The sequence below is a fragment of the Sinocyclocheilus grahami genome, unplaced genomic scaffold (genome assembly GCF_001515645.1).
Source record: "Sinocyclocheilus grahami isolate Dianchi unplaced genomic scaffold, SAMN03320097.WGS_v1.1 scaffold725.1, whole genome shotgun sequence".
NCBI classification, from domain to species: domain Eukaryota; kingdom Metazoa; phylum Chordata; class Actinopteri; order Cypriniformes; family Cyprinidae; genus Sinocyclocheilus; species Sinocyclocheilus grahami.
In genome coordinates, this window is record NW_015505904.1 from 402,675 (window position 1) to 426,531 (window position 23,857).

The 23,857-nt window shown below is 39.3% G+C and overlaps 1 protein-coding gene across 1 annotated transcript in view; it reads right to left on the reverse strand.

Annotated features, from left to right (window-relative positions):
• Positions 1 to 5,130: 5,130 nt before the first annotated feature.
• Positions 5,131 to 23,857, reverse strand: part of LOC107560412 (interleukin-6 receptor subunit beta-like) — a 23,163-nt gene continuing 4,436 nt past the window's right edge. The window contains exons 2-16 of the mRNA XM_016244592.1: positions 16,815 to 16,889; positions 16,404 to 16,709; positions 14,927 to 15,065; positions 14,643 to 14,815; positions 14,398 to 14,552; positions 13,445 to 13,604; positions 12,754 to 12,830; positions 12,424 to 12,640; positions 11,291 to 11,509; positions 9,163 to 9,294; positions 8,933 to 9,082; positions 8,713 to 8,853; positions 8,466 to 8,562; positions 7,322 to 7,403; positions 5,131 to 5,896 (exon numbers count right to left, since the gene is read on the reverse strand). Coding sequence (XP_016100078.1) covers positions 5,354 to 5,896; positions 7,322 to 7,403; positions 8,466 to 8,562; positions 8,713 to 8,853; positions 8,933 to 9,082; positions 9,163 to 9,294; positions 11,291 to 11,509; positions 12,424 to 12,640; positions 12,754 to 12,830; positions 13,445 to 13,604; positions 14,398 to 14,552; positions 14,643 to 14,815; positions 14,927 to 15,065; positions 16,404 to 16,709; positions 16,815 to 16,869 — 2,646 coding nt within the window. The 5' untranslated portion in view covers positions 16,870 to 16,889 and the 3' untranslated portion in view covers positions 5,131 to 5,353. The remainder of the gene's footprint in view (positions 5,897 to 7,321; positions 7,404 to 8,465; positions 8,563 to 8,712; positions 8,854 to 8,932; positions 9,083 to 9,162; positions 9,295 to 11,290; positions 11,510 to 12,423; positions 12,641 to 12,753; positions 12,831 to 13,444; positions 13,605 to 14,397; positions 14,553 to 14,642; positions 14,816 to 14,926; positions 15,066 to 16,403; positions 16,710 to 16,814; positions 16,890 to 23,857) is intronic.

Here is a 23,857-nt window from a genome sequence, read left to right on the forward strand (position 1 = left end):
ATATATATATATATGTATGTGTATATATATATATATATATATAAAAGGCTAAGTATAAGTGCATTTTTTATTATTATTTTAGGTAACAAAGAGGGCCAGGTTAAATGTTTTTTTTTTTTTTCTTTTTTTTTTTGCATGTTCTACACAGGTTCGGGCAGGACAAATTTCTAGGGAATGGATTAAAATATATGGCGAAATATGATCTCAAAATTCCAATGGAACCGAAAGAAAAAGCAAGCAAGACTTCGCTATAGTCGTCAGCACAAGTCAAGTCACCTTTATTTATGTAGCACTTTACACAATACTGGACGTGTCAGGGCAGCTTTACACTGTTAAACAGGAAAATAGTTTGTTGATGCAAGAAGACAATATTTCCAGCTAAAGTCAGTTCATCATCATCCAGTTCAGCTCTCTTCCAAAAGTGTCTGTTCAATCAGTCAAGCGTCCCCAACAAAGCATTAAAGGGGTCATATGATGTTGCTAAAAAGAACATAATTTGGTGTATTTGGTGTAATGAAATGTGTTTATGCGGTTTAAGCTTCAAAAAACACATTATTTTCCACATACTGTACATTATTCCTTTCTGAAGCACGTCGATTTGTACAAAGCTCATCGGTCTGAAAAGCGAGGAGTGCTGTGATTGGCCAGCTATCCAGGGCGTTGTGATTGGCCGAATACCTCAAGCGTGTGACGGAAATGTTACGCCCCTCACCATACTGTGCTGCCCTGTCCGGCCGGAGCGACGAGACAAAAACATGAAAACCCATTATAAACGAGGCATCCGTTGCATCCAGTGGGGACATAATTACTGATTATAATGACTTGTACTGTCTTTTTACGCGTTGCGTTGCATCGAGCCGCGTAAACATAAAACCATGTCTGCATTTGTGATCGGAGAAATGACAAACAACAAGCGCTACTCTACACTGCTCAAAACTCACGTTTTGGGCTTGAGAACGGCGCGGCCGGCGATTTCGACAAAGGAGGCTTGCGGCAACCACATGTGACGACCCCGGGCTGGACTCCGCTTCGTCCACGGTGAAAGAAAATCTTCCCACATAGTGAGGTAGACATGTGGGGGCGTGTTTAAATGAGGCGTTTTAGGTAGGCGTGGCTGACTCTTAACTTTTATAAAGAATATCTCTTTGGATTTGAGACTTTAGTCTTTGCAACTTTACAGATCTTCTTTATGCACCAAGAGCTTGTAACACTCCAAAGAGAAAGGAAAACTTGAAATAGCATCATATGACCCTTTAAAAAGGTAAGTCCCCTCCAACATGTGTAAATAATATTTGAATGTAAACTAGATCAACTCTTATTGATCTGGATTTCCCACTATAGCCATGCAGTTTTAAATGCTTCCTGTGAGCTAAACAATGTAGAAACAAAGTCACCTCATCTAAATATTCACAGCAAACACCCTTTCAAAATGACCAAGAAATAAGACCTACACTTGCACTGCTTCTCGAATGTTTGTATCCCCCAGGATACACTCTCAGAAAAAAAGGTACAAAAGTTGTCACTGGGGTGGTACCATGTTCAAAAGGCACACCTTTGTACCTAAAGAGTCCATATTGGTACCTTAAAGGTACATATTAGTTCCTAAAGTGTACAAATTAGTACCTAAAAGATACAAAAGTGCACCTTTTGAAAAGGTACCGCCCCAGTGACAACTTTTGTACCTTTTTTTCGTATCCGGATGACCTACTATTTCCACCCAGATTCTGAAGTGTGCATACGATGGACTTTTTGCAGGAATTACTTATTCAAAAAAGTACCTACTCAAGAGAGTATGCGATTTCAGATGCAGACTATGTTTATTTCATACACTGAGCCTGTCCCATCACCCACACTTGCGGTCTGTGCACTTAACACTTGTCTACTTGCATGACGCATTTCCTGTATTTGGCCCAAGTGTTCAAGTGGACATGAAGACTGTCCAAATACCCACACTTGAGGTCTTGGCCACTTGAGAGCGCATGCACACAACAGGAAGTAAGTGCGCAAGACTGTCTGATGTCTTAAAAATGCCAAAGTGCAGTGCCCTTAACGCCACTCTAAATCCACACTCCGGAGCGGTATTCGAGGCTAAGCGTATCCCATCATGCATTATGTTCATGCATGTATCATGCATTAAAAATCATGAGACTTATTAATAATAATTAGATATTACATATAATTTGGTAGTAAAACATGAAGTGTTGCACATTTTATTGGTGAAAAGATGTGTATTTTGTACAATATATACGACTGCTATTTATCACTTACAAGAACCACAATTATCAAATCGTGTCGTCTGTTAATGAGACTACTGGACATTTAGATGTTCATTTTTAAAATGCAAAGTACAGAAAATAAAGTTAAAGCTCTGTAAACACTTGCATTTTTATAACTCTATAAGTGTGTCCCATAATGAAAAGTTTTACACACACTTGTGGTTTTCATGCTCACTTGGGCCAAATACAGGAAATACGTCATGTAAGTAGACAAGTGGTCAAGTGCAAAGACCGCAAGTGTGGGTATTTGGACAAGCCCTGTAAGTGTGTGTAGAACTTTATTTAACCAGTGGGACCACTGATCTATAATAGAGAATATAGATCATATATATACAGTATATATATAGATCAGTGAGTAGGACACACAACATAGTGTTGTAAAAAATGCAAGTAAACTTTGTACAGAGCTTTATTTACATATTTAATAATTTGCACTTCTAAATTTCAGGATCAGGAACTCCTATGAATGACAATTTAATTGTGGTGCTTCTACTTAAGTGATAAAAAGAAGTTGCAAATGCTTTACAAAATACACATCTCTGTATCAATTAAATGTGCAAAATTTTACATTTTACACAAATTGTGTGTGATATTTTATTCACGTTTTCCTTGACATTTTGTGATTTCGGAGTTCCTGAACGTGATGAATGATGAGATAAATACTGCTCTGAAGCGCTATTAGAGATGGTGTGGGTTTAGTGTGCAATAAGGGCATTGAGCGTAGCCATTTTTCAGACCTCAGACATCTTGCGCACGCACTTCCTGTTGCATGCACGCACTCTCAAGCGGCCTAGACTGCAGGTGTGGGTTTTGAGACAGGCCCCTTGTGTTTCCATAGTTCAGTGTCAGGCCTTGTGCTGCAATGCATGAGTGCTCACTTCTGTTTCCGGTGTTTCTCAAGCATCAGTTGAGCGTGTTAAGATACATTTTCACTATTATAGATCATCCTGCTTACTAAACTCTGCTCCGTTTATCATCATTTGACCCCATTACTCACGTGAATTGCACTCAAACAAATGTTTGGCACTTTTCACAGTCAAAGTTTCAAAATCCAGAGATTGGAATAACTTACTAAACTGCATATTTGTTTGAAAAATACAGTCACAAATGTAGTTCTGAAAGTGGCTGGTGTGTATAATATCCTGCAGCAGCTTGCTGACGGCCCTCCTAGCAGCATGACAAACTACACTTGAATTGAAACTGTGGGTGGGTTCTAAACAGAAAGTTCTGAGCTCTACTATGCGGTTTCTGTCGAAGGTCACCTGACCAAACCGGAAATCAGGTCTCGTCAGAAAGACTTAGCACTGATCTATATTCTATATTCTCTTTAGATCAGTGGTTAACCGCAGTGTGAACTGATGGCGATATCGATGCACTTTTAAGGTGATCAGCTCACCTACCTAGTTTTAAAAAATGTTTATTACAAAGTTGCATTTGTGATGGACATCGCTTATGATCATCTTCAGTTTCTCCTTTAAAGGCATCTTGAGTAAAACAGCTCCATATTTAACTAAACACATTGACTTGGTACTCAAGTACTGTTCGTTTTTACAACTTTAATTTAAACAAATTCATTGTGCGAGAGGATACTATTATAGTACTGTTTTTACAGGAATAATAACAACAATGATGATGTTTCTGTGGCTTAAATGTAGCCCTACTGTTAAGTGACTAAAAATGATTTGATTTCTTCCTCCCATTTTTTTTAAACGACAAAAGAAAAAGAAAATCACTCACAGCTCTTGACTGAATAACTTTTGTAGCTTTAATAAGAATCAGTGTATGTCTAATTCACACAATACTGAACCACACAATCATGCATATTAGTTTTACAGTAGTTTCATTTCTCATTGCTTAGAGCAGCATTTCTCAAACACTGTTAAACCAAGGACACAAATTACAACCTCATATCCTTGCCAAATTACAGGCAAAGTACTACATTACCCATGATCATGAACTCACCAAATGGGACTCACCGATCAGAGAAGAATTGAAATGCATCCAAGCAATATCCACAGACTGAAGGTATATAAACAAAGTCTGAGATACTAGTAAAGGAGTCTTCACTAGGAGAAACACAGTGTGGCCTTTGGCAGCAGACTTGCACGATGATTGTTTGGTGCCACCAGCGAACCATAAGGCTTCTAGTCTACGAAACATTTGAATTAAGTCTTTATTTAACCTAGTATCAGTGATACACACGTAGGTGATGCAATGATATAAACAAATCACACAGAGATCCATGAATACATGTAATAAGGCATGCAATCAAATATTAGCATTTCATAACTGACAATTCAATGTAGTGTAAGTCTTATCCTAGAGATAATGAACATGAAAGCAAGGTTACCTCAAGCTAGGGTTAACACTCTGGTGCATATTGTTAAAAATATGAATATTCATAATAGCATGTCAATAACTTAATGCGCCTTGGCACAAATTGTTCATAGTTTTCTAAACAGCTCTGTGCCAATTTTGGAAGCAAGCTAAATTGAAGCTGTGCACACTGGAAGCGTTACAGCTGCACATTGACGAACCACAGACCAATCAGCTGTGAGCTTGAGGCAAAAAAATCAGCAACACTAAAATGAAAAGGGAAATCCATTGGAAAACAACAGCAACGTACTGTGGCTGGAGCATCCATATTACAAACAGCCGTTCTCCCTCTGAAGGCACATGGCAGTGTGGACAGCTTTTTAAAGGGAGCCGTCTAGTGTTACCATACATGTCTGCGGAAGCTTGCAATCCCATTAAAATGCCAAATGAAAAGTTCATCGCAGGCACATTAAAGCAGCACTATGTAACTTTTGGCGCTCTAGCGGTTAATAAGCAGAACTGCACACATCCCGCGGAAGAACATTCCAACTGGAGCTACTTCTCTAAGTTTATGTCTCTGGTGATTCACGCAGGTATGTGTTCCATGAATTCATGATGTATGTACTCACGCATTATATACATTTTGCACATTTTGAACACAGAAAAAGTTACATAGTGCTGCTTTAAGATGCCGTGGAAAGGTGACACTAAATACAGTAGCTTAGGGCCGTCTCCAAAGCGCCAGCGTCAGCTCGAATGTTTTACTGAGGTCGATAGCCGCTCTGCTGCTGCATGTAACATAAGGCAGAGGCGGGAGGATCCTCTGCGACAGGAGACGTCTCCTCCTGCACTGGACAGAAAGTAAGAGAGGCTCCATCGCATTCCTGGCCGAGGACGCCCAGCTCGAGTTCTCGGCCTCGTCTGAAGTACGAGCTCCTGGACTGGCCGCCGCTCTCGCTGAGATGGTCTGGATGCTCCTCGCAGTCCAGAAGCGGCTGTGTGGACTCGGAGCGAGCAAACACCGGAGGCTGATGGCTGGGAGTCTGGCCCTTGTGGGCCCCTGCCATCACTGAGGAGTACTGCACGGTGCTGGCTGTGGTCTGGCCCGAGTCGCCTGAGTCGATGTCCGACACGCTGTGGCGGGGCGAGGACATGCAGGACGAGCCTCCGATGCCGCTGCTGTGCTCCTCAGAGAGATACTTGTCCTTCTTCAGCGGCAGCACGGCTTTGTCTTCCTCGCTCATGGACTTGCCGTCAAACATGTCCACTTCCACCACGCTAACGTCTTCTTTGGGCACATTGGCCTGTTGAGAGGGTCAGATACTGTTAGCTTTGTGTGGCAGACCATAAGAACGACCCAACAGACCGGAAATACAGTTTTAAGCAATATGCCATTATGTGGTCGGAATCGTGTTTGCAGAAGATTTGGTGTTGCAATATACAAGAACGTGGTCATGTTACAATGAAAACGAACATGTCCAGGTCATAGCAGACCACAACATTTTTTTATTCAATAATATTCTTCATTGTGAGATTGTAAATGACATATAAGCACATTCCTCCTCTGTTCTCATTTTCTTCAAGCAAAAAAAACTACAAAAAGAAATTTAAATTGTAAAACATTGATACTGACATCTCTCTCTCTCTCTCTCTCTCTCTCTATATATATATATATAACTGTAATAGTGTTAATAAGAATGAAAGAACTTAATGAATCTGGTTTTGAATCCATTCTGGTTTCGTTAATTTCATTACCGATTTTTAACGATTAATGATTTTGAGGAAAAAAAGAATGAACTGAATGTTTGAAAATCAATTCTTATTGCATATATTGCCTTAAAAGGATAATTCACACAAACATGAACATTTTGTCATTGTTTATTCACACTAATGTCGTTCCAAACCCATGAGACTTTTCTGAAAACAGAGATTTCTGTCTCTCAATTAAAGGAAGAAGCAGTTTAATCCAATTCTTCTAAAGAGACACAATCATTTTATATGACGAAGTGATTTAATTTAGGCTTTTATTCACATTGATACACTGATCAACACGCATACAAAGAGCTCATCAAATATGGTGAACGGAAGAAAGGTTTGTTGCTGGGTTTTAAGCAGTATGCCTGACATGTACCCTATTTTATGTGCTCTGTGATCAGTGTCTATATGTATGTTTAAGGTTTATGTTTATGTGACTTTTACATGTCTTTATGAACTTTTTGAAGTGTCAACATTTTGGGTGAATAGATTTTCAATGGAGGGACAGAAATCTCTCAGGTTTCATTAAAAATATCTTCATTTGTGTCTCAAAGATGAAGAAAAGTCTAATAGGTTTTGAACGACATGAAAGTGAGTAACTGATGGCAGAATTGTAATTTTTGGCTGAACTATCCCTTTATCTACATGCGATGAGCTTATTTTAGACGCCATACAACAGTAATAATAATAATAAAAAAAAAAGTTTATGAAATGACTTTGCAGTCTCACCATCTTTGTGTCTTTTTTTAAACCTATAGACCTTGAAATTTTCTGTGAGGCATGTCAAACGTCTTCAAAATACATTACACATATAATACGTATTAACAGCTAACGATATATACTGTATATATTACAGAGAATTTGAGGGTTTCTATGTGCATAACTGTCATGACAACTTCCTAATGAAACGAAATCTTTATGGACATGTTTTTGTGAGATTCACCCATAATTTGAATGCCTTGCAGCTCACTGACCTTAATGGGGAAATCAGGTGACCAGTGGGCAATGGAGCTGTCAGACGGGTCTGGAACCTGCGGCCACAACAGCTTCTTAATCCTGAACAGAGACGAGCAAATAATGACAGCTAACACCATTCACTGCTGTTATCAAGTAGGGTTAGGTAATATATCCAATCTTCATAAAAGATTCTTTCTGTATTAAATTAAGCAAAGTCATAAACTTCATCATGATTTAAATGCACTTTTCATTTGGTGCTAGTTACTAAAAGAGCATGCCATTAGTTTCACAATCCTTCTATATTTCGAATGGTGACCAGGAACTGTCAAGAAGTGACAAAAAGTGTTATTAAAAGTATAATAAAATTAGCGTGCGGGACTCTTGCTCTAAAATATACACCTACAGCATGTAGGTGAATGTGCACATATTGAGTGATCAGTTACAGGACATCCACAGCAGGAATCAGTTATGTTTGGTATCACTGACATCAAACGTGATGTGACACGGTTTGACTCGCCATACTGAAACATTCAAGGATGAATGAGAACCAAAGGTTCGCCAGAGACGATTATCAATAAATAGCAACTCGCTTTATGGTATGTTTTGGTGCATTTTGTCATTTTGAATGCCAAACAGCACCTGGTTATCATGCACAATCATTACATCTACAAGAGCAGCATGAACATTTCGCTAAACTTCTCATTTGTGTTCCGCGGATTAAAATTTTATTTTTTTGTCCTTTTGGGAGCTCGACAGATGTGAACTGCTGTTTTATGGAACAAAAGCTGCATGAAGATATTTGTCAAATGCATGGAACAACATAACATTCAGAACTAACAGAATTATTATTATAAAGAAATGCTTAAATACTAACTCTCATTTAATCAGCTTGTATTGTTATTGATTGTATTGTGTAATATAAATGGCAATGATAAAATTCAAATGAGTGAAAAACATGACTAGTTTTGAATTCATTATTTTCTATATTGTGTACAGTGTGCACAGTGACACAGTTTATGGTTAGGCAATTAGGCACTATTAGCCAATCTTGTGTAAGTATTTCCAGACCAAGGGTTCTCCAAAGTGAATCGAAGTGGTGGTGGGTTAAAGTTGAATTCTTGCTTTGTGTTTCATTTTGAGTGGTGAAAAGCACTGACTCACACTTCTCTTTTCCGAAGGCAGAGCATTATGATAAAGACGGTCAGGAACAGGAAGCTGAGGCAAACCACCACTACAATCACCTCCACCTCTCCATCGCCTACAGTCAAGAGAGCAAGCTCACATCAAAGCACCAGCACACGTCACATCCTTCAGTAGCTTAAGCAGCTGCATGTATGTGATCGCTTCTTGTGAAAATCACAATGCGTCATCAAGCATTTCAGAAGAAAACTGAGCATAAAAGACATACCGTACTTCATGGTTTTAAACGTACAATCCATGCCTTTTACAGAGCCTGCTACAGTTGACGCCATGATGTTAACCACGTAATCAGTTTCACTGGCCAGATCAGTCAGTACATATGAATGGACATTAGGGCTCACCGTCACAGCTGCCGAAAACATTCGACAAACATCAGCTTGTGAAATCATCACAGGGATTTCATCACACATGCATCATGTTTAACATACATTTCCATTGCTTAGTGTTCCGGATCTCATAGAATATGGTGTAGTTGGTGAAGAATCCCTGCTGTCTGTCCAGTGGGATCTCCTCCCACGTCAGCGCGGCACTGTTCTTCTTGGATTTGGTTACTGTGACAGTTGGACCCTTTTCTGGAGCTAGATAAAAACAACACAGCGCTGTTATACGAGAGTACTTCAGTACATGAGAACACTGCATTAACTTTTCAGATACATACTTCCTTGTTGAATGTAGGCTGGTCTGGTTACTGGTCTTCCTGCTTGGAAGTGTGTCTGTAACGTGTGTCGAACTTGATACTTGTAAATTGGATACACTGATATGTTGTACCGCTTGAATTTCTCCAAATCACCTTGGGAAAGGGGGAAAGGCATTTGGTCACCTACATTGCTCCCAAAAAGATTGGTTTCACAGTGAAACTGCGACTGCAGACATCCGTTGAGCTTTCACACCGACAGCACTTCTGCTCTATAACAGACCTGTGGCTCTATACAGAAAAGAATGTCATTTCTGGCAGAATCTGCTTTGATAACAGTTATAAATGATTTGAAAACGTCATTTTTTGGCACTGTTTTGGCTAATATTAGGATTATATTCTAAAATCACATTTATATTTTGCAAATGCTTAAATACTTTAATGTTTAGCATTGAGCCAAGAACAGACTCAACACCAAAACTTGCAGCGCTTCCTTTGCGGAACAGCCTGCAAAATACAGATGCAATACTCTCCCGCTTACAGACGTCTGAAACAGGTCTGATTCATACTAAACTAGACTGACACCGTTACATACAGTGTGGGAAAAGTTACTCAAAAAAAAAAAAAGTAATCACTAGCTACTAATTATATCTTCAACAGCGTAATGAAGCTACTCTTAATTCATTCAAATAAATTATGTAAAATTGCGTAAATTATTCTTGACGGGATAAAGTTACATTAAAAATGCATTTTGAATTTTGATGTTTAATCCACTATTGTCTTTATATAGAATTGTTCTATTGTCTATAATTACATCAGAAGTAACTATAATTAAAATACAGAAAAATTAAGAGTAATCCCTTACTTTACTTTTTCAAGAGAAAAGTCATTAAATTACAGTAATGCATTACACCCAACACTGATTTTTATTAGAACTTCTACAAACAAAATGTAATTTTCATAAGACTGAATAGATGTTTAAATAAAATGGTCAAACTGAACAATTTTTGGACTAATTTGATCATGTGTTCAGCTACCAACAACAGTTTATAAAGCGGATAGTTCCGGTGCTTGATTCTGATTGGCTGAGCCGCGTTCGAAGCTGTTGTAAATTACTCTACAAACACACACCTTTGTTTACTTCTGTGTGTTGGAAGAATACTGTTTTTATTATTATCATTACACTTTATTTGCTCTGTTTTGTGAAACCTTACGACGTATATGGAATAACCGTTTTATAAAAGCAATAATCCCCGTGAAGCCGTGGTTTACAGTAAATTTATAACAGCTAAGGGGGTTTTCTCTGCTTCGTGTCGTACCTAACAACGCCCCTTAGCTGTTATAAATTCACTGTAAACCACGGCTTCACGGGGCTTATTGCTTTAGTAATACACTTGGCTCAAGTCAACATATTTAATTACCGTATTGACCCGAACATAAGACGATGTTTTTTTCTTGGAAATGCATCTGAAAAGCGCGGTGGTCTTGTATTCAGGGTCTAGAGTTTGACGTGTCAATAATACACCCACAACAATAGGTGGCGCCAAATACACATAAAACCAGTGTGCCGTGAAATACGTAATGTAATGCGTGTTGTAAAGATCGCGAGTAAAAACTAAAGAGAAAGAAAAGCTTACAGCTGCATGAGTCGTGACTGATGGCACCGAACTCTCTTTGTGATTTTAAAACGTAAGACAGAACCCAGATTTGAAGACTACGGTAAGATTTAACTTCTACTGTTAATGAGATTGTGGTGGGCTACTATTAGATGGATAGCCTAAATGTCCGAATTCAGATGCGCTACCTGTTTTGTTTTATGGTATATCAAAAAGTGTATATTTTTTAAATGTGATTGTTGGTACGTTTTACCAGTTTTTACCATACTTTCGAAACTAAAATTTAAATAGGAAAAATATGCAATATGAAAATAATTGAAGACAAAATGTGTTTTACTGAGAAAAAAACAAGATTTGGTTTTTAAAAATCCTTTTTCCAAAAGATACATCTGGAAAAAGGGGGGGGTCGTCTTATAATCAGTGTCGTCTTATATTCGGGCCAATACGGTATTTTTAACTTCATCCTGCAGATGTGCCACCAACAATCAGCAGATTAAAATATATAAATATGCACAGATTCCATGTAGAGTTGGTACCGTTTAGTGTGGTGTTGGTGACATTGCAGGAGACTCTCTGCCAGCCCGCCTGAAGCTCTGTTTGATGCACATTCTGGGGGATTTTCACCCACTCCAGCAGGTAATAGAAGAGATGTAAGTCGGCAGGACGAGACGGGACAGCAGTCCACTCCACCAGCAGCTCCGGCTCCGGCTTTTCATCACGCACCGACCAGCTCATATTCCCCACACCAGGAAGCTCTACTCAATCACAAACGCACCACACATTACACCTTTCACATGCCTCGACACAGCAGTTTTATTAACTATATGCACACTAAACATGTATTTGACTAAATAATTTATTTAAACCCTCCAACTGTCCTAAAACTGCACCCATCTGTAATCGTTGGGTCAAATTTGGTGGGTCCCAAATGATCTTGTCATATCATATTTTATTAGTCATATTACTTTATTTCTTTTAGTTTCACAGAGAACCTATCAATATGGCTGACTCTGCACAACAAATCCATTTTTGCTCACTTAAAACGACCAGGTGAAGTACTACAGGTGTTTTGGAAAGCGCTCAGTGGCTTTAGCCCCACTATACCCTATCACACACAACATAATGTGCACGTAGCTGAATCTTAAAAAATCTTTAATATGCTGGGGCCACATTTTATACATAGATTCACAAAAAAGGAATTTAAAAGCCAAAGATCTAGATTCTTCTAGAACTGTGACTCATGCAGATGGAGCACTTGTTTTGAATGTCAATATTATAATTTTATTTTAAAAGCAGCTATCATTTCATTTGTTTAGATCAGGGGTCACCACACTCGGTCCTGGAGGGCCGCTGTCCTGCAGAGTTTAGCTCCAACTTGCCTCAACACGCCTGCCTTGAAGTTTCAACTATACAAAGTAAGAGCTTGATTAGCTGGTTCAGGTGTGTTTGATTAGGGTTGGAGCTAAACTCTGCAGGACACCGGCCCTCCAGGACCGAGTTTGGTGACCCCTGGTTTAGATGATATCACAAAGCCTGGCTCAAGTGCCAAAAATAAGTGTTGCCTTTAGAGCATATTCTTCATCAGAAAAAGGGGGCACAACTAATCTGAGGACAACAGAAGGGTTCAAATGTTGAATTTTATCAAAAAACACTGCAGTCTTTAACATACCTTGATCTGATCTTGGAATGAATAAAGTTGCTTTAGGAGACACTCCAACTGAATTGGCAGCAGCCAGTTCAATACTGGCCATTTTTCCTGGTGGCAACTCCATCGAATACATCAGCCTGGGCTTATCAGCTCTTATAGTGTGACTTTCCAACATCCCGTAATCTTGACTGATAGTCAGGTAATATTCCAGTATTTTTCCATTCGTATTTACAGGAGCCTGTAACAGAATACAATATGCTATTGAATATAAACAGCTATTGAATATGACACTACATAAATTAACACTATTACTGATATTTTAGCACATGTAAGGTGAAAAAAAGAATTTACCTTCCATACTAAAGTGACATTTCTATTATTAGAAGTGGGCTGGATGATTCTCCAAAGATCTGGTGCGCTTGCTGGCTCTGAGAAAATAAGATGGCCTCATGAGTATTAATGATAAGAATGCTGGGAAGTAATTAAGCAGTGATGCTACTAACTTAACTGCATTTCAGTAGCCTGACAATAGTTTACTTACTTTTTTAAATCCCCGTTTTTTAATCTCATGTTGTTCGCACACACTTTACTGGCACGAGAGAATAATCTCTAACTCACTCTCCTATGTATTCTGTGTTGGAAAGTCTGATTTATTCTATACAGCCGGTTAGTCCTAAATGATCTTCTCTCATATGTAAAATCCAACTCATTTCTGAGTCTAGTACAACCGTACGTTCGGATTCCATCAGTTATTCCTGCATTTGGAAGCATGCTTCATGAAACAGAGCCTGCTCTCTGATGTCCTTAAAAGATCAAACTCTTCAAAACAACACATTTTGCCTAAAGGCAAGTCATCTTTAATAGTAAAGATTTACTAGTAGTAGTGTTAGAGTAGCTAACTAGTTTTTTAAAGGGCAGCTTAACTACTTTAGTAAGCTACCTTCCCAACATTGTTCTTAAGGATTTTATAACCCAATTTTAGGATACTTCCATCAACCTTTTTAGAGTTTTTCAATCACTTGATGAATAACACAGATCATACTGGCTTCTGTGGTGTGCCCTGTGATGCTGGCGCTCCAGTTACTCCAGTGACTGCTGTGACTTTCTCCAATGCATCGCATCTGCACCACGTATTGAGTGTAAGGCTCCAGAGACTGCAGTCTAAACGACTCCATGTACGCTTTGGTGAAGCGCTCAGGCACCTAAAAGATTCATGAACTCATGAATAAACATCGTCTTTTTATTTTTTTTTTGAGGTGAGGACTAAATTATATGCAAGATGAAAATATTCCATTGTTTGAAATAAGAACCCACTCCCATCCCCTTGAGCCATAATAGGGCATTTCACACCTGAAATGTTTAACCCAGGGTCATTCTAAACCCCAGGTCAACAGAATCCACGTTTGACACTGTTCATAATTTACCCGGGCTTAACCATTAATCCTGGGTCTTCATAAGCTTATGTTTGTGCATTACTGCACATTCTTATTTGCCTATTTGTGGTGTCAGTGTCATTGACTGGACGAATGCAGCACTCCACCTGTCTATACAACGGCTCTAGCATTGCACATCCTCGGATTATATATTGCCGATCAACTTTGCTTATACAACGTCATGTTTTCTTGCTGTCCAAAGCAAGTGAATATGAGGTACACGTTTGGGTGTCAGTTGCTCTGCATCTAGCCGTTAACATTTTAACACTTCATCATTTCACACTTCACAAGTTTGGCACTGCAACACACAAAAGCACTGCTAACCCCGCTTCTGAATTACACGTGTGAAACATACCTGAGGTTAAAGATGGGGGTTCAGAACGATGATGACCCAGGCTTAAGCACAGTGTGAAAAGCACTTATGAAATGTTTTGGTAAGGCAAATAAAATAGGTCAAACAAAAGAACACTGACATCAAATCACACCACGTTATTCACTAACAATCATTATTAACAGTACACAAAAATGCTATCTTTTGTCCTGGATTTTGGCTTTCCCATACCTCGACCCAAACATCGGATGTTACTTTGCGGTATCTGATGGCATAAGAGAGTTTCAAAACAGTCTTGTAAACGGGATGTTTCCAAGTAACCATGAGACTTGTGGAGATATTAACTTCAGTGAGGACTCGGACATTCAATGGTGGATTTGGTTTCACTACAAAACAAACACAAAAGCCAGTTGAAGTTATGCATTCATACAGAGTTTTAAATGCATCCTTTCCAAATTCAAAAGCTGAGATCATACCAAAATATGCAGAATACTTTTGAAGTTCGTCTGACCGCTCTGAGCCCAGCGCATTCTTCACTTCAACCCACACTCTATAAAGCATATGAATCTGAAAAGTCTCCAGATTGACTACGCAGTATCTTGCAAGATGCTGATTACACTCAGCTTTATATGTTAGGTCTGAAGCAAGTCTAAAAAAAGACGAAGAAGAGGAAGTAAATATCACTCTAGTCTTTCATTTTGAGTAATTTGGCAAAAAATCATAAAGGTGCTTTCAGTACTTATGCTACTCTAACACGTACAGATTGACAGTAAGGGTGTAATTGGTGTCGAGCAGCGGGGATCGCGATCCTGGATCCCAACTACAGTTTAAGTAAGAGGAAATATCCTTGCCCTCTTGCACAGCAAGGCATGACAGATTCTTTGGTTTCAATGGAGGATCTGGAGGTCATAAACACAAAAACAATGGATGCATCAAGATGTTTCCTTGAAGTTGAAGTGTTTGGTAAATAATGCATCGGGTTTCAAAAAATGAGAACGTCTGAAAGAGGCAAAGATTTTTTTTCCCTACAGGTTTATAAACCACTGCATCACAAACTGAAAATTGATATTATTAACCAAAGGTTCTGAAGGCATACATGTGGGGAAAAAAGCTGAAATTTCTCTGCTTGAAAATATCAAATATGGTTCGACAATCTGTTGTGTCAGATTTGACGTCAGAAAGTCAATGATGATTACCAATATTGAAGAGAAATGCTTCATTTGATCAGCATTAAAGGGGTCATAAGTTTTCCTTTCTCTTTGGAGTGTTACAAGCTGATTGTGCATCGATAAGATCCCTGAAGTTGCAAAGACTAATATCAAGATGTTTCCTTGAAGTTGAAGTGTTTGGTAAATAATGCATCGGGTTTCAAAAAATGAGAACGTCTGTAAGAGGCAAAGATTTTTTTTCCCTACAGGTTTATAAACCACTGCATCACAAACTGAAAATTGATATTATTAACCAAAGGTTCTGAAGGCATACATGTGGGGAAAAAAGCTGAAATTTCTCTGCTTGAAAATATCAAATATGGTTCGACAATCTGTTGTGTCAGATTTGACGTCAGAAAGTCAATGATGATTACCAATATTGAAGAGAAATGCTTCATTTGATCAGCATTAAAGGGGTCATAAGTTTTCCTTTCTCTTTGGAGTGTTACAAGCTGATTGTGCATCGATAAGATCCCTGAAGTTGCAAAGACTAAAGTCTCAAAACCAGAGATATTCTTTACCAAAGTTAAGACTCTGCCACGCCCCCCTAAAACGCCTCGTTCTAACACGCCCCCACATATCTACCTCACTATGTGGAAATATTTGCGTTATGCCGGCCAAATGTGCGCGCAAAGAAAGAAGGCGTGGTTTCAGTAACCGCAGTTAGTGTTGAAGCAGCATGTCAGGGAGACGCTGTGTGTTTCTAGGCGAAAGCAAAAGCACTTTATTTGGCCTTCCGGAAGTAGATGCATTTAGGAATCTTTAAGATGACTTACAACAGAACAGCAATGCATTTTATGGACGACCATTTCGTGAACCTAGGAGAAGAGGTCATTCTGACTTTGCTATGACAATCTGGCGCTTCTGAATCAGCTACTGTTTTGTTATTAGTTTAAGTATTTGCTATTGACTGTTCAAATGCGGAGTTTTGCGCATCGTGACGTACAAAACTAAAACCCAGCTGGAGTGACGAATTCAAGCCTTTTAATTCTAAAGCAACACGTGTGATTTTGGCATGAAAACACTTACATCCCGTACGGAGAAAGATTCCATAGATACACTGTGGTGCGTATGACAGCGACTTCTTGGCGGCTCTGCAGCGCAGCAAACCGCTCATGTCACTGCTGACGTTAACAGTAACACTGACAGCTGTTTCATTTATTTTACGGTAAAACTGCTTTGCAATGCTGATGTTTTCCAATCTCCATTCAATGTCATCTGAGGTATAAACAGAGCCTTCCAGGAGGTGACAAGTCGCGGTGAAGTTTTTTCCCACCTCAAGAACAATGTCACTGCTGGAGTCTGGAAGAATTTTCACACAGCTACTATTGGAACCTGTGTGGACAAAACACTGCATTGAGTATCACAACAAAACAATAACGATATACAGTAAGTGTTAACTGGGAGGTAATAGAGTGGAGGACTGGTGACATGGCTTACCTATTGCATAGTGCAAAAACATCAAGAGTAAGAGTAAATGATGTGAAGTGTCCATTGTGACATAAAGGCAGGTATCTGAGAAAAGAAGGAAATCAAAAGATATAATATAGATAAGGGTCATTGCTACCATTCGGTACATTTTCATGTCCCCATAATGCATGTCCTAAGAGAAGAGATTAAACTACATTTTTTCATTACTTTGTTAAGAGAATAGCTGCATTTTTGCCATGTTCCCATTAGCTGCAATGGAAAACTGCCAACTTATTAAAGGTCCCATATTGTCAAAACTGAAATTTCCTGGCTTTTTTCATGATAACTGAGGTCTAGGTGCTATGTAACTACCATATAAGTTTCAAAACAGTCAGTCCACAGTAAAATGCACACAGCCTGCATAAAGTAGCTGTGATTTTCCACAAACCGTTGTGACTTCCGTAAAAAGTTGACGTCAGAACTACACAGTCACCGCCTTCAGTCACCTCCCCGAGCACCGCCCACCGTCCCACCCTCCTTTAGCCACACCCCCAGACAACATCGCGTCCTTGCCATTGCTGAGTAATGACAACACTGAAACATGTCGAAAAGGTTAACTTTAACCTCGAAACCAGATCGGCCGACCTGTAACGTTACACTCTCACTCAGAGGATGGACGATCTGACAGGATTGTTACTATGAGGGGATCACATCTAACAAGTATAGTAAAGACAAACTCACCGTGTCTATCTAGTCATGATGAAGATGTATATACATTTCAATTTCAGCAGGAAACTATTTTTACAGCTACATTATTGTTCCAGCCACAATTAATCACAACAATGTATATACAATTACAAATGATTAGCCTATATATAAATCGTCAGTTTGTTGATTTACACGCATGCACACAGACATTATATCATACACGACATAATCGTGATTAACCACAGCTGTCGTCGTATTTTTATCTGGAAGTGTCAGCAGATATGCGATCAAATTTATAATTTGAGGCTGTATTACGTCGATTCTGGCACCCAACATCACAACAAGATGATATTTTAAGCTCCTTATGTAGCTGAATCTGCGCTGGTTTGAATGGGCCGCCTCCAGTTTCTCCTTTGTTTTGCTGCCTCCAGCTAGCGCTGTGACGTCGCTGACCCTAGTTACCTGTGGTTGGCCTGGCCATGTGTCACTCAGAAAACAACAGGCCAATCAGAAGAGAGGCTCATGAATATTAATTAGACAGGCCAAAATCGACCTGTTCTCAGCAGAGCTCCTGAGAAAAGGAGCTGTAAAAATATAGATGAATAATAACATTGAAATGGTTTTTGGTACTTATACCGCAAATATATATTCTTAAGGACATTAAAACCTAAATTAAAACTCCAGAAAGGTGTACAATATGTGATCTTTAAGAAATGCACCACTGTCAGGGCAAAACAGCTTGTAAATGTATTAGTACTCTAGAGTAGACATATATACCCTTAAGGTACTACTTTAACTTTTTAGTGGTAAATAAGGTACAAATGCTTTTTTCTGCACAGACAGCAATCTTGCCAGCGGTGACGTACCCTTTAAGGTGAGGTGTTTGGAAGCTTAGACAAGCCTATCAGTTGGTTTGTGTTGATAAAATTGCAGAAATGAATATGATAAGAACATTTCAAAACATGGTCATCTTCAATGGAAGTAGGGGAGAGTGGGGTAAGTTGACCCACCCCCTGTATCTTGGCAACTGTACACTTTTACTGTCATGTGACCATGCATTTTGGAACCACCCATCATTTCTGCCAGACTGTGGAAAGGAGGAACACATGGGGGGAATGGAAGGCACCCATTTACTTTAAAAACATTTACTTTTTACTTTTTGGCTTGTCAAAGTAACATTTTAGCATAACAGATGTAATGGTTGTTACATCAAAGCAAATTAATCCAGTTCTAAAATATTTATGATACATATAGGTGATTAAGCAACATATAAAACCATGCAAATCATTTAACTAAATATTAGCCTGAACTGGTAAGCAACAGTAGCTATTTTTTTTTTCAAAATGGCAGCTATATGGGGCAAAGTGAGCCAAATGCTGTGGGGTAAATTGAGTCAGCATTTTAACTTACCCCACCATAAGGCACTGTAGTGAAGTTAAATCTCTGAATTATAAAATGGTATTTTAATGTGATATATTACTGGTTTAGTTTATCATTTATACATATTATTTGCGGTTTATTTGATAGGGAGAGTGTACAAGTGCACCAAATCCTTCTCTGATAAGAACCAGAAAATGCTTTTCATCACATTATAATCAGATTTCCTCCTGTAGTCACTAATGGCCAACAAACTCTCTGTTTACTCTGTTTTTAGGAAGGCTACAACTTTGGTGTTAAACATATTGTTTCAGAAATGCAAACAATAAAATATTGAAATTTAAACTTCATTTGGTTGGTTTTATGTTGTTAAATATTTACAAAATATGTCTGTTTGTAAAAGGAAATTATTAAATTAATTTTTAAATTGTTATTTATTTCACATGGGTTTGAATCAGATTTGATCAGATGGTCATTTTACACCCAGATGGTGCATCTTACCCACTGACTCGACTCGGGTCAACTTACCCCTACTTAACACTTTTAATATAAGAAGCCATATTTTTAGAACCCTTTATCATAGATACATTCTGATCATTTATGTACAATGATCGGAATACTTTCATTAGGATAGGATAGAAACTTTCATTGTACTTTTGCATCATTTTCCCTTATCTTGAGGACAAGTAAAAAGTGGCTAATATTACCCCATTCTCCCCTATAAGTATTAGACATTTAATTTAATATTTTACAGCATAAATCTATATTATATACTAATAAACAACTATTTTAAAACATTTATAAAAAAAATTCAAACTATTTATAGGCCTACTATTAATTTGGTTTTAATAAAATATGATGTGTTATAGATTACTAGTATCAAGACAAGTGATTATAATGGGAAATATACCTAATTACAAGAATTAAAGTGTGGAAAACTGCTAAATATTCTATATGATGATTTAGCTGCTGGCACGCTGGAGCTTTGAATTCATGTTTGCAATGTTGAACTGCCTTTAGCAGCCTCTCTTCGCTCTTTCTCTCTCGGTCTTCTTTTTTGTGAAGGCATTTTTTTGCAGCGAATTTGGTGTTATCTATATTAGATCTGATCGGGAACAATAATTTGATTAGATGTACTAATTCTAAGAACATGGATATTTTGTACAAGTTGTTAGCGCTTTTAGAAAGCCGAGTCATTACCGACAAAAAATAAAAGCAAACAAACTACCAACTAATTACTAATTCAGTGGATCAACCACTGACTAATGTGGATTGTAATGCATCTACCTGGTAATGCAACGACCTTCGGGGACTGTGGTCTCCACTCTCCAGAGAGCGGCACACAGATTGTGAGTGATGCTGCGGAGCGGGCGGGAAACACGGAGTGGATTAACAGAATCAGCAGATCTTTAGCAGAGCGGTAACAGACAGCTTTGAGCTGGGGTGATGGGGGGATTGGTGAGAGGGGTACCTCAGCCGATGAGGGCAAAAGGGCAGTGGCTTTAGCCACCGGGCCACCCCCTGTGCATGGCCCTATCAAAAACATGTTTTGTTATGCTGGTTGAAAGTCTCTTCACATCCCGATAGCAATCAATAAGTTAAGTGCTCTAAATGTTTTCTAATGTATTCTAATAAGTGCTCTAAATGTATATCATCTGTGTATATCTTCAGGCATAGGACCATAAAGTGTTCGTCCAGTCACATCCTTCGGTCTGAGGGCTGTCCTGCCTGCTTATAAACATGTGTCTTTGCAAACCTCTGTTCGCGCAGACATGATACATCATCAGCGCGCTCCATTACTCTACTGCAGACCAAGCCAGAGCGGAAGGTGTTATTATTGTAATATTATGCGCTTTGTACTGTAATGTTTTCTCACCGGTGAAATGAGACATGAGGTAATCTGACAGCGCTGCATTCAACCCTCCACCAGCGCCGTCTCTCATCATGTCGCTAATTAGCCTCTGGTTTGCCTGTGCCAGGGCCGTCCCAAGCTGATGCGAGGCCCAGCACGAGAGGCCCCAGGTCTGGGGGGCGGGGGGTTAGTCCCCTCAAGCACGGAGGAGGCGTGGCTTTGGAGAGTGATTTGCAGGGAGGGTGGGATCTTATGCTTTCAAAGCTAGCTTGCTATTGCGATCCTCTCCGAAATCGCCTACCCTAACTTTAACTCAGTGCTTACTTGAGGCACCTTTGCCAGCTTTTTGGGTATGGGTTTGGGAGACTCGCTTAGGGCCACTTACGATCCCTGGCCTGTTGGAAGGTGAACCGGTCTGAGGTCTTGAACACTAAGAATATCTCTGTATTTACCCTGACCAGTTCCCCGGTCTCTGCCGCTGAAAAACACCCCAAACAGCATGACTCTAGCACCACTATGCTTCAACGCTGGGATGGTATTGTGCAGTTGATGAGGTGGTCCCTGGTTTCCACCAGACATGGCACTTGGAAATGCGGTTCATTAGACCAGAGAATCTAGTTTCTCACCATCTGTGAGTCCTTTAGGAGCTTTTTCTTGCAAATGCCAAGTGTGTCTTTATGTGTCTTTACTGAGGAGAGGATTTCACCTGGCTACTCTGCCAGATCAGTGGCGTGTCGCAGTGTTGGTTGTCCTTCTGCAAGTTTCTCCCGTCTCCACACATGATCACTGGAGCTCAACTAGAGTGACCATCAGGTTTTTGCTCACCTCTCTTTCTAAGCCCCTTCTCCCCTGATTGCGCAGTTTGAGCTTTTACCTCATGGCTTGTTTTTTGCTCTGATATTAATTTTAAGACCTTATACAGAGAGATGTGTGTGTCTTTTCAGATGATACTAGAGTCAATGTGTAGAAACAAGCAAAATGGATCCAGAGAAGTGGGATGTATCCAAGCAAAATTTGTCAATGTGGTGTGCATGTATATGTATTTTATTTATTTATTTTATATATATTTATGTATGTATTTATTTATATACGACTTATTTTATTGTTTTATGTTTTTGGTGTTATGCTATCAATGTTCTGTTTTTCTTGTGTTTTAGATTTTATGCTTCTTATGTACAGCACTTGGGTCCATTTTAATGGTTTTGAAAGTGCTTTATAAATAAATCTGAGCTGAGAGTATTTGCATTATGGAATATAGAGTACTGACTGATGTGGGAAAAATTATAATTTAAAGCATTTTAATAGCTTTGTATTAAAAAGCATTCTTCTATGACTTCTATACAGGCATATGGTTATTTTCTAGGGCTTTGTATCACCAGCAAAGTCACGATACGATACGTATCACGATACGGGACTGCACTGAATTTGTTTATTAAACACTGCATACTATAGGGCCGTTGCTAGCTATTGGCAGAACAGGCAGCTGACCTCTGCATTATGAAGGGCCTCCATAACTGTTCCACAATACAATAGCCTATAGGTAATGGCATATGTTTCATGTTTACATTGTGCACTCCCCACCCTACAATATTCTGATTGTTTGCATCTTGTTTTTAAGCCCATAAATAATAATGTACTCGTCCTAATAAATTTGTATTGTAATGTACTCATTCTAATATATTAAAATCATCTTAACATTGCTGGTATCATTGCACAAATCAACACACTCTCTACGTTTAACAAATAAAAATAAAAATTAGAAGAGCTCTAGACTAATGCGCTGTCTTCACTGTACCTCACGCACACACGTTTAGTCACACAGATCACGCTGCACGCGCACAGACATTCTTTTTCGCATTTAGACAAACTTTTTAGCATTGCCCTGCAATTTTATCAATAAAGTAGCTTAATCGCTGAAGAGCTGCATTACCTTTCTCAACAAGAAGCTGGTAATATCATCGTTTCTAAAGCAATTAAAGGAATAACTTTTCAGGAAATATCTGCTTTAGGCTTACGATCAGGGTTAGGTGCTTCTACACCCTTGTTAATCAGCTATCATTTCACACTGATTTTAGGAGGAAATTATGGGTAGGGTTAGGTTTAGGTGTAGGGATTGGGTTAAGTCTATATTTTTGGACCGTTATGTTGATCCAAGATCAACAAAAGATGCTGATCCAGGAACATGTTGTACTTGGTGAAATCACAGCGACCGTTAATACAGAAACGCGGCAAAATACCAAGCGGCAACCTTCCGCTCTCTCTCGTGAAACCAACACGGAAGTGACTAAAACTGCAATTCATCGACTGGCCGCTAGAGGCTGGCTCCAAAAGGGAGGCAGTCCCATAAGACTCCCCATGTTAAAGGGGTCATGTGATGTTGCTAAAAAGCACATAATTTGGTGTATGTGGTGTAATGAAATGTGTTTATGCGGTTTAAGGTTCAAAAAACACATTATTTTCCACATACTGTACATTATTGTTTCTCTTCTATGCCCCGCCTTTCTGAAACGTGTCGATTTTTACAAAGCTCATCGGTCTGAAAAGCGAGGTGTGCTCTGATTGGCCAGCTATCCAGAGCGCTGTGATTGGCCGAATACCTCAAGCGTGTGATGGAAATGTTACGCCCCTCACCATACTGTGATGATGCCCTGTCCGGCCGGAGCGACGAGCCATACTGTGATGATGCCCTGTCCGGCCGGAGCGACGAGACAAAAACATTAAAACCCATTATAAACGAGACATTTGTTGCATCCAGTGGGGACATAATTAATGATTATAATGACTTATACTGTCTTTTTATGCGTTGCATCGCGCCGCGTAAACATAAAACCATGTCTGCATTTGTGATCGGAGAAATGACAAACAACAAGCGCTACTCTACACTGCCCAAAAAACACCCAGAGGCCGGGGGCTAGAGTGAGGAATGACCAGAGGGCTAGAGTGAGCGGAGGCCGGGGGCAAGAGTGAGGAATGACCGGAGGGCTAGAGTGAGCGTCTAGTCGTGTGGAAGACCAAACAAAGTAGTTTCGCTTTCACAACGAAACACACGACACACGAAACTTCACGACATGGCGACATGGCGGCTACTACAGCGAGAATAAAAGTTACGCCTTCTTTCTTTGTGTGAACATTTGGG